Genomic DNA, 9,095 nt, shown 5'->3' with positions numbered 1-9,095 from the left:
TTCTTCTCTAGAGCGAGGTTCTCCATAGATGGCTTAAGTTTCCTACAAACAACCAGTCGTAAGCCCTTAATGAAGGTGGACCGATAATGATACACTTAACCGCATACAGGAGTGTGGGTGGGCTTGCCCATCACTCCTGATCATGGCGCCCGATGCCCAGAGCGATTATGGGCAACCCACTCGCACGTAGGAATTCGGTACAGTATAACAAACAGAAGCACGAGCGAATCGGCCACCAGGTGCAAAGCTCACTAAAAGTGGTGTCTCTTGACTGCAGTTTTACGGACCGCCTTGACGCGCGGAGCGCGCTGCTATCAGTGGCCGACTGCCCTTGCCCCCGCAGAGCAGAGCCCCCCTCGAGACCCCCCGGGGGGTGGGAGGGGGCTCCTCTGGAAGGGGCGTGCGGGGGCGTGCGTACTGTAGCGAGACGGGCAGCTGCTGCTGCTGCAGGCCTCCTCTAGCCGCGCCCGGGGTGTTGTAGTGCATTTCCTGCAGGGTAGCCGTATAAAAGCTTGCAGTGGTCAGAGACCGAATATCAGTCACAGCCTCAAGCTCCTCCAGCCAACAACAGCAGCAGCAGCACCAGCAGGAGACATGGCCGGAATCAGCAAGGTGAGCACCTGCGGCACCCTCCAGCAGAGCGTCTGCCTGGCCGCCTGCCCGCACCTCTCACAGGCCCGGCCGTCTTCTTCTCGTTCGAGCAGGTTACCCTCGTGAGCTTGGCGCTGGCCGCCCTCCTGGCCGTGGCGCTCGCCGGCGGCCACGCCGACAGCTACATCCACATCGTGCACGACAACCATGGCCACCACGGCTACGAGCCCTCCTACCATCACGAGGAGTACCACCACGTAAGTACACGACGAGCCGTACCCGGCCCTGCCTCACCTCCTGCGCCCAGCGCGGCGCGGCCACTGACCAACACTGTCCCTTCCAGGAGCCGTCGCCATACTCCTACAAGTACGGCGTGCACGACGCCCACACCGGCGACGTCAAGAGCGCCTCCGAGTCCAGCCACGGCGGCGTGGTCAAGGGCGAGTACTCGCTGGTGCAGCCCGACGGCGTCACCCGCACCGTGCACTACACCGCCGACAAGCACAACGGCTTCAACGCCCACGTGTCGCTCCACGGCCACGCCCACCACGGCCACCACTACTAGGAGGGTGCCGCGGGGGGCCTCCTCCTCCCCCGAGGCACGAGGCCCCCGCCGACTGCTGCCTCTGTGATACCGGCGGGCTCAGGCTGACGCCGCCGCCCCGGCAACAGCGGACCTCATTACCGCCTCCAACACGACGATATTAGCTCCTCGCTCTATATTTTTGTAATAAACGGCTTCCGAGACTGACTGTAAGTCTGTGTTGTGTGTCTCAGCACCCCCCCCCCCATTCCTCTCTCTCTCTCTCTCTCTCTCCCTCGTTTTCTCTACCCTCCACTCTTCCCCCCATCCCAGTTAACTCTCCCCCACCCCCTCATTTCCAGCAATCCCTCCCCCGGATTATTTCGACACTTACTTTTAAGCAACATCATATATGAGCGACGGCTGCACGGCAGCGGGACGCAGTGGGTTGCAGCTGCAGTAGCAGCAGCTGCCCCAGCAGCGCTTCTCCGAGCGTGGCGCTGGGCGATAGCATGGCGATAATGGCGCTTGCTAGCGAGCGAGAGCCTCCGGAATCGATCCAACGATACTTCCAGCATCATACTTCCAGAAGAGGCTGCGAGGCCTGCACTTTCTGCACTAAATTTTGGGATTCACAACGGTAATACTTACGACAATCTTGCAGCGTCTTTCAGGCAATGGAGAATTTTGCAATACGTCGTCACTCCACGGCAGGACTCTCTGTGTCCTTGCGTTGAAGTCTCTTGTGCATCGTCATACTCTTGCTGGTGCGTTACTTGAACACGTTGCAAACGCCATAGAGTGGCGCTGTCGATGGCCTGAGCTGGGCCGAGGGGTACTTCACTAAAGAAACAAACAAACCTTATTTTGGAAAAAAATAGGAAAAATATCAATTAAATATTCAGGAAAATCAGAAAAAAATCTAGAAATTTTTTAAAATGTCAAGAAAAATTAAGGAAAAAGAGAAAAATCTGTGTACGCTTGAATTTCTAGTGAAGTGCCCGTCGGGCCGCGCGCTCGGCGTGCAATGTCCGGCGCCTCCGCTGATTAGCATCGCGGGTGATGATGGAAGTGCCGCTCACCTCGGCCGGCCGGACGGGCCGCCGCCGCCCAGGGCGTGTACTACGCGCGCGATAGTGCAGCTGATGGCGTTGTGGCGGATATGCACCCGCTGCACATCGCGCAGCAGCTTATTATGCGCCTTAAAACGCTCGGCTCTTCCTCGACACACTGCCGCGCGGAGGGAGGACGCAGGATCATCGCAGCAAAGCTATATGGTGTTGTCTCGGTACTGCTGTATGCAGTGGCAGGGGTTCCGGAAAGACGGGGTTACATCGAACAGTGAGTCATGTATTTACAAAAACTAAAAGATTGTGAGGGCGCGGGTACAGAACGTCCGCCGGTCAATAACTAAACATTCGGCACAGTCCACGACGGCGTGGCCTGCCTCGTCCTGCTCTACGCGCACGTAGGGTAAAGGGTACAGGTGATAGGGAATCGAGGAGTTTGGGATCTGTGCTTCTGCGCACACTGTGCAGGACTCAACCTCGGACTCGCCATGTCTCCCAAGTAGATACGGGGCGAAGATGAAGTCGCTGCCTTCGCCTTTGGCACAGCGGCTGACGACGTGCAGCGACCGCGGTGCGCGCAGCACGAGGTCGGCGAGGATGGCCTCCCGGCAGACTGCGACTGCGGGCCGAGGACACGAACGTTACAGACGTGTGTGCCGAGTGCCAGGTCCGATACACAGCAGTGCTGCGGGTTTGCCTACGCCCTTCGCCCGCAAGGCCCATGTGGCCCCAAAGGATTGACAAAACCGCACCGCTGCCGTGTCTTCAAACGAGTACGGCAACGACAAAACAAAGTCACCCCCTCTCCCGTTCCCGGCCTTGACGCGTCATTATAAAGAATCAAATATTGAAACAACAACCCCTGCCAAAGACAATACATTAAATGAACAAGAGTACGTGGTTTACCTCGTTGTTCCGAGGAGCAGTGTGGCGTCTTGTCCTTGTCCCCGCTGCACCTGTGACACACCAATGTGAGCAGGCTGAGGGCGGGGATGGCGTCGGCGGGGAGGTCACGCAGCATCTGGAGCGACGGGGCCGGGTCCAGGACGAGCGAGTGCGTCTCGCAGCCCAGCAGCACGCTCATCGCCTCAGGGGAGGGCACGTTGTGGAGAGTGAGGGAGCGCCGCGGGCAAGTCCACGATAGCACGGCTCTCGCCACCTGAGGACATGACGAACGACGACGTGAAACGTGACCTGACCCTGCGGGCAGGGGACAGTATACTGAACTGACAGGTCACAGTAGTACGTACCAACTCTGCGAATTGCGCAGCGTAGGCCACAAATCTGATTTCCAGCTCATTTCCGTTCGTCACACTCAGCGTTGCGACCGCTTGACACCATTTGTAGGCCACGGGGCTCTTGTGGGTGACGGAGAGCTTTGGGATGTCCTGGGGCAGCGCGCCGATGAGGAGCGGGAGTTGTTCCACCTCCACCGTCACGTCGGCCAGCTGCCCGCTGTGACAGATGGAATGAGCACCGTGATACAGCCGGATTGGGCTGGGTGGGGATTGTGGATTGTGCGAAGTAGTCACCTATGTGCTCGCAGAAGCGACTCGAAGACGGCCGCAGACGTGACTCGCGAGGAGCTCGGCGGGGGCGGCGGGAGGTCTGGCTGGCGCTTGCTCTGGCAGCGCCTCTGTACTGCGGCCGTTCGGACCAGGGACACCTTGGTGAGGTGCGGGAGCACGACCTCCTGCGAACAAACAAGATCACGGTAGCGGCCAGCCCGCCGTGCAAGCTGTTGGCGCGGTGGGCGGCCAACCGCAGCAGGGCGCTTACCTGGGGCCAAGTGAATTCCGTGGTGAACTCCCAGACATACAGGGCTAGAGACTCCAAGGAGCGAGCCTCTAGCAGGCAGGCGAGGATCTGGTCAAGGCCTTTCTCGCGACCCTCCTCTTGGTCCACACGTCTTTGCCAGAAATCCCTGGTATCCTAGCAAAATACATTTTAACACGTTTGAGCGCTGTTGAGTGACACGGAGTGTGCGCAGAAGGCGATACTGTAGTCTACAGAGAAATAGAGCATGTTTTGAAAATCCTATTTTATACTGAACTCAACCTTGATAATCAGTTAATAGTAGCAAATTTCTATCTTTTTAAAAAAGTGCATGCATTGAGGGTGCCATAAATAAAGCAAATCCTTTCCGTTACTCCCCCTGCACCTTACTAAGTGTTCAATAATTGTAATTACAGTTTAGTAGAGTGACAAATTTGTAACACAGAATGGGTGTTAAACATACGCATGAATCTCTATTTTCATCTTGTTTTTTAAATCAATTTTAAGGTTTTCTTTCAAGAAAATCAGTTAAAGTCAAGAGCAGAAAATAGCAACTAAAAGAAAAAGCTTGGAAAAACAGGTTTGGAAATTGTCTGATTTGGTGAGCCCTCTCTATTACCTCATTTATAGACAGGTGCTTGGCCTCGCGGGCAACTTCCGTCCATATCTTCACTGAGTGTTGCGTGGTTGGCACTTTCATAAATAACTTGCTGGGGGAGCTGCAGCTACAGGTCATCATGATTCAAATCAATACAAACAGTGGATGAAGTGGTCACCACATATTAGCTCGTGGGTACACATTCTTGCTGCCGATGACTCTCCTCCCCTACCTGGCCTCGTCCGTGAACGCCACAAGGGGCCGATAATCTTCAATGATAAGAATCACCGTGTCCCAGGGTGGCGTGGCCTTTATCACGTCCACGAGCTCTACCGGGTCGTCATAATGAACGGCCTTCGTCCTCTCCACACCTTCGATGTACGACATCGCAGCTCCTAGTTGCGCCGGTCAAGACGCCGAACTCTAAGTTAACCTTAAAAATATGTTCGAGACAATAGACCCAAGTGTTTGTGATGTCTCCAACGGGCGATCTACCATTAAAAAATAGCACCTATAATTACCAAAATGAAGAGCACCAAAGTAACCTGACGAATTCACAGACAAAGCTCCGATGACGTCGTCACACATGCGATTACACACAACCGGTAACATTAACGCGCACACACACGCTGACGCTGGTCGCCGCTGTTGCTGCGCGGGGTGGGCGGTTGTACCCTAACAGCTGTAAGGCGAGGCGGGCGCCATCTACAGACAGGGCGGAGAAACACTGAGAGGAACGCAAACGTATGACGATACGGAAGGGGGGTTGTTGTAAGTTTACTTAGCTCTTGGCTAGGCCAATGTGGTCTCGTAAAAATGAAAAAAAGGAATAGGGAAAACTGGAAAATGTGAAATACTACAGGGAAAATTTATCAATTTCGGTGGCTTTGACAAATATTTTTAGTTTTAATTGCAATTCGTGATACTACTTGGTTTTACTGTTTTACCCCCGTTATGTGACCCGCTTTTCTAATGCTTCCCTTTTCGTCAGATACAACACTAAATGCAAGGGGGCCCTTCACCCCCGCTTTTAATATCTTCACCATATTAGTCCACATTTGAATGCACGGCAACTGCCGTCCCCTTTAGCCCCGCTTTTCTTTTCTATCTTTCTGTACCATAATATTCCGCATTTGAATGAAGCATTCCGTTAAAGCTGAAATGCAGAAGAATGCGGGGAAGAAGAAAACGGAAATAGCTATGCTTTAAAATGGTGACTTCCGTTTTCTCCTTCCCCGCATTCTTCTTCATTTCAGCTTTACCGGAATGCGTTATTACCCCCTTGACCCCCGGAGGGAGGACACAGGATCATCGCAGCAAGCTATAGTCGTTGTCTCGGCGCTGTGCAATGGCAGGAATTCAAGAAAGAAAGGGTTAGATCGAACAGTGAGTCATTTATTTACAAAATCTACAAGATTCTGAGGGCGCGGGCACATAAGTCCGCTAGTCAATCACTCAAAAACATTCGGCACAGTCCACGACGGCGTGGCCTGCCTCGTCCTGCTCTACGCGCACGTAGGGTAAAGGGTACAGGTGATCATAAATCGCGCCGTTTGGGATCTGTGCTTCTGCGCACACTGTGCAGGACTCAACCTCGGACTCGCCATGTCTCCCAAGTAGATACGGGGCGAAGTTGAACTCGCTGCCTCCGCCTTTGGCACAGTGGCTGATGACGTGCAGCGACCGCGGTGCGCGCAGCACGAGGTCGGCGAGGATGGCCTCCCGGCAGACTGGGACTGCGGACACGAAAGTTACAGACGTGTGTTCTGAGTGCCACGTCCGATACACAGCAGGGCTGCAGGTTTGCCTACGCCCTTCGCCCCAAATGCCCATGCGGCCCCGTGGGGTAGACAAACCCGCACCGCTGCCGTGTCTTGGTCTTGACACGCGGTACTACAGAACACAAACAAATACAGCACCGAGAAAACAAAACCCCTCCCTCCTCGCTGCCTTAAAGCGCCATTTTAAAGAATCAAACATTTAAGCATTAACGTGGTTAATGTGGTTTACCTCGTTGTTCCGAGGAGCAGTGCGACGTCTTGTCCTGCGTACTCCCGCCGAATCTGTGACACACCAATGTGATCAGGCAGAGGGCGGGGATGGCGTCGGCGGGGAGGTCACGCAGCACCTGGAGCGACGGGGCCGGGTCCAGGACGAGCGAGCGCGTCTCGCAGCCCAGCATCAAGCCCGTCGCCATCCACCTCTCGCGCCGAGCGGGAACAGTTGGAGAAAGGTTTGGCATCGTTGATGCGGGGGGGTCACGCAGCATCAGGGCCAGCGGGGGTGGGTCCAGGACAAGCGAGTGCGTCTCGCAGCCCCGCAGCAAGCTCACCGTCTCAGGGGACGGCACGTTGTGGAGAGTCAGGCAGCGCCGCGGGCCAGTCCAGGAGAGCACGGCTCTCGCAACCTGAGGAGGGCACAACGATACGACGTGAAGCCCGTGATCTGACCCTCGGCCGGGAACAGTGTACTGAACTAAAACGGGTCAGAGTGCGTACCAACTCGGCGTGTTTCGCATTCTCGCCCAGAAATCTAATATCCAGCTTATTTCCGTGCGTCACTCTCAGGTGTGCGACCGGTGAACTCTTGTGGGTGATGGAAAGCTGTGGGATGTTTTGGGGGAGCGCGCCAATGAGGCGCGGGAGTTGTTCCATTTGCACCGCCACGTCGATCAGCTGCTCGCTGTGGCAGATAGAATGCATAGGTTCTAAGTTCTACATCACCGCGATATCTGCGGATTGGGGTGAGGAGCAGTTACCTGTGTGCTCGCAGCAGCGACTCGAAGACGGCAGCAGACGTGAATCGCGAGGAGCTCGGCGGGGGATTTGGCTGGCGCTTCCTGCGCCTGAGGTTTTCCAGGTTTTTTAGGTCTTCTTCCGTTTGAGTTCGGACCAAGTTCAGCTTGGTAAGATGCGGGAGCACGACCTTCTGTGAACAAACAAGATCACGGTAGCAGCAGACAGCCTGCCGTGTACGCGCTGGCGCGGTGGGTGACCTACCGCAGGGCGGAGAGCACACGCTTACCTGGGGCCAAGTGAAGTCCGTGGTGAATTCCCCGACGTACATCGCTAGAGACTTCAAAGAGCGAGCCTCTGGCAGGTAGGCGAGGATCTGGTCGAGGCCATTCTCGCGACCATCCGTTTGGTCCACGGGTCTTCGCCAGAAATCGCTGTAATCCTGGCAAAATGCATATTAACATGTTTGAGCAGATGTCGCGTGACACGAAGTATGCGCGGGCAGAGGGTGATAGTCTACAGAGAAATAGAACATTCTAAAAATGACATTTGCATTGGACTCATCCCTGTTACTCCGCTAAAACGTTGAGTCCCAGAGGGGTCCCCTTTTATATGCTGTTGTGCCAATACATGGTGGTCATGTGGAACTCAACATGGCTAATAGAGGGAAATTTATACCTTCTTTGAATGAAAAAATTGATGCATTGATTGCCATAAATAACTTTCCGTGACTTGCCTGCACTTTACAAAGAGTTTTATTTGACTCTCACTAAATTTCACTACGATGAAGTAGTGTGACAAATTTATTACAAAGAATGGGTGCGAAACATGTGCAATGAGAATCCCTGAAACGAACAGGGATCTTGATAGTTCCTGAATACAAAGGAATGGGAGAGGATGAATATAATTTTGACTACAACTCCCCGTTAGCAAAAGGCAATCTCATTGTCGGGTTTTAAAGAAAATCATTCAAAGTTAAGAGGGGAATATAGCAACTAGAATAAACAGGTCTGGAAATTGTATGATTTGGTGAGCCCCCTATTACCTCATTTATGGACAGTTTCTTGGCCTCCCGGGCAACTTCCATCCAAATCTTCAGTGAATGTTCCATGGTGGGCACTTTCATAAATATCTTCCTGGGAGAGCTGCAGCTACAGTTCATGACAAATTCAAATAAATACAATTAGTGGGTGGGTGGTGTGGTCATCACTTATGGGGGTGTGGGTACACATCTTTACAGATGATTACGCTCCTACCTGGCCTCGTCTGTAAAAGCCACGAAGGCCGGACCTTCTTCAACCTGAAGAATCACGGTGTCCCAGGGTGGCGTGGCTTTTATCACGCCCACGAGCTCCGCCGGGTCGTCGTAGTGAACCCACTTCGTCTTTTCCACACCTGGGATGATCGAGCAGCGGCGGGGTGCGCGTTGCAACGGGAGCGGAGGACGCAGGTTAACACGCTCATCTTTGTTCAGGCCCGAGGGACCTGACAAGGACATCGCGGCTGCTAGTTATTGCGACGGTCAAGACGCCGAAACCTAACCTTAAAAATACGTTCGAGACGATAACTTAAGTGTTGCGATGGCGCCTGCCGCTGACAGACCATTGAAAATGAGCACGTATAATTACCAAAATCAAGAGCACTAAAGTCTTCTGACGAATACACAGACACTACACAATCACACTTTTTTACATCCGGTACGATACGGCATAAACGCACACAGGCTGTTGGGTTGGGCTGGGTTGTGTGGTGCGCGGTGCGGGGCGCGGGGAGGCGCGCGCCATCTACAGACAGGGCGGGGA

At 54.1% G+C, this 9,095-nt stretch overlaps 3 protein-coding genes across 4 annotated transcripts; 1 reads left to right on the top strand and 2 right to left on the bottom strand.

Annotated features, from left to right (window-relative positions):
* Positions 1-538: 538 nt before the first annotated feature.
* Positions 539-1,348, top strand: LOC113205195 (cuticle protein 7-like). Its single transcript, XM_026420706.2, has 3 exons — positions 539-612; positions 705-848; positions 935-1,348. Exons 1-3 carry the CDS (start codon positions 595-597, stop codon positions 1,154-1,156), a joined length of 384 nt encoding a protein of 127 aa, XP_026276491.2. The 5' UTR covers positions 539-594; the 3' UTR covers positions 1,157-1,348.
* Positions 1,349-2,443: 1,095 nt separating this feature from the next.
* Positions 2,444-5,238, bottom strand: LOC113205196 (uncharacterized). The gene is made up of 8 exons (XM_026420707.2): positions 5,080-5,238; positions 4,791-4,991; positions 4,580-4,685; positions 3,964-4,116; positions 3,717-3,877; positions 3,435-3,639; positions 3,091-3,343; positions 2,444-2,803 (listed from the first exon to the last, which is right to left on the bottom strand). Exons 2-8 carry the CDS (start codon positions 4,943-4,945, stop codon positions 2,478-2,480), a joined length of 1,359 nt encoding a protein of 452 aa, XP_026276492.2. The 5' UTR covers positions 4,946-4,991; positions 5,080-5,238; the 3' UTR covers positions 2,444-2,477.
* Positions 5,239-5,932: 694 nt separating this feature from the next.
* Positions 5,933-9,089, bottom strand: LOC113205217 (uncharacterized). Of its 2 annotated transcripts, none has more exons than XM_026420741.2 (8): positions 8,922-9,089; positions 8,550-8,835; positions 8,339-8,444; positions 7,583-7,735; positions 7,317-7,486; positions 7,057-7,240; positions 6,569-6,965; positions 5,933-6,294 (listed from the first exon to the last, which is right to left on the bottom strand). In XM_026420741.2, exons 2-8 carry the CDS (start codon positions 8,789-8,791, stop codon positions 6,014-6,016), a joined length of 1,533 nt encoding a protein of 510 aa, XP_026276526.2. In that variant the 5' UTR covers positions 8,792-8,835; positions 8,922-9,089; the 3' UTR covers positions 5,933-6,013. The 2 variants fall into 2 exon arrangements, with proteins under 2 accessions (XP_026276526.2, XP_026276527.2); XM_026420742.2 differs by having other exon boundaries at positions 8,550-8,830; positions 8,922-9,087.
* Positions 9,090-9,095: the final 6 nt, after the last annotated feature.

The sequence above is a fragment of the Frankliniella occidentalis genome, unplaced genomic scaffold (genome assembly GCF_000697945.3).
Source record: "Frankliniella occidentalis isolate FOCC.00 unplaced genomic scaffold, Focc_3.1 Scaffold52, whole genome shotgun sequence".
NCBI classification, from domain to species: Eukaryota; Metazoa; Arthropoda; class Insecta; order Thysanoptera; family Thripidae; genus Frankliniella; species Frankliniella occidentalis.
This window is presented reverse-complemented; position numbering and strand designations above follow the sequence as displayed.

Bases quoted from the DNA above. Each gene is read 5' to 3' on its own strand.
- LOC113205195 (XM_026420706.2), top strand. The intron at 849-934 runs GTAAGTACACGA...TGTCCCTTCCAG, and splicing joins ATCACGAGGAGTACCACCAC to GAGCCGTCGCCATACTCCTA.
- LOC113205196 (XM_026420707.2), bottom strand. From the start codon at position 4,945: ATGTCGTACATCGAAGGTGTGGAGAGGACGAAGGCCGTTCATTATGAC. The intron at 3,640-3,716 runs GTGACTACTTCG...CATCTGTCACAG, and splicing joins TCGCTTCTGCGAGCACATAG to CGGGCAGCTGGCCGACGTGA. The intron at 2,804-3,090 runs GTAAACCACGTA...CTCGGCCCGCAG, and splicing joins CTGCTCCTCGGAACAACGAG to TCGCAGTCTGCCGGGAGGCC.
- LOC113205217 (XM_026420741.2), bottom strand. From the start codon at position 8,791: ATGTCCTTGTCAGGTCCCTCGGGCCTGAACAAAGATGAGCGTGTTAAC. The intron at 7,736-8,338 runs GTAATAGGGGGC...GCATTTTGCCAG, and splicing joins AGAAACTGTCCATAAATGAG to GATTACAGCGATTTCTGGCG. The intron at 7,241-7,316 runs GTAACTGCTCCT...TATCTGCCACAG, and splicing joins TCGCTGCTGCGAGCACACAG to CGAGCAGCTGATCGACGTGG.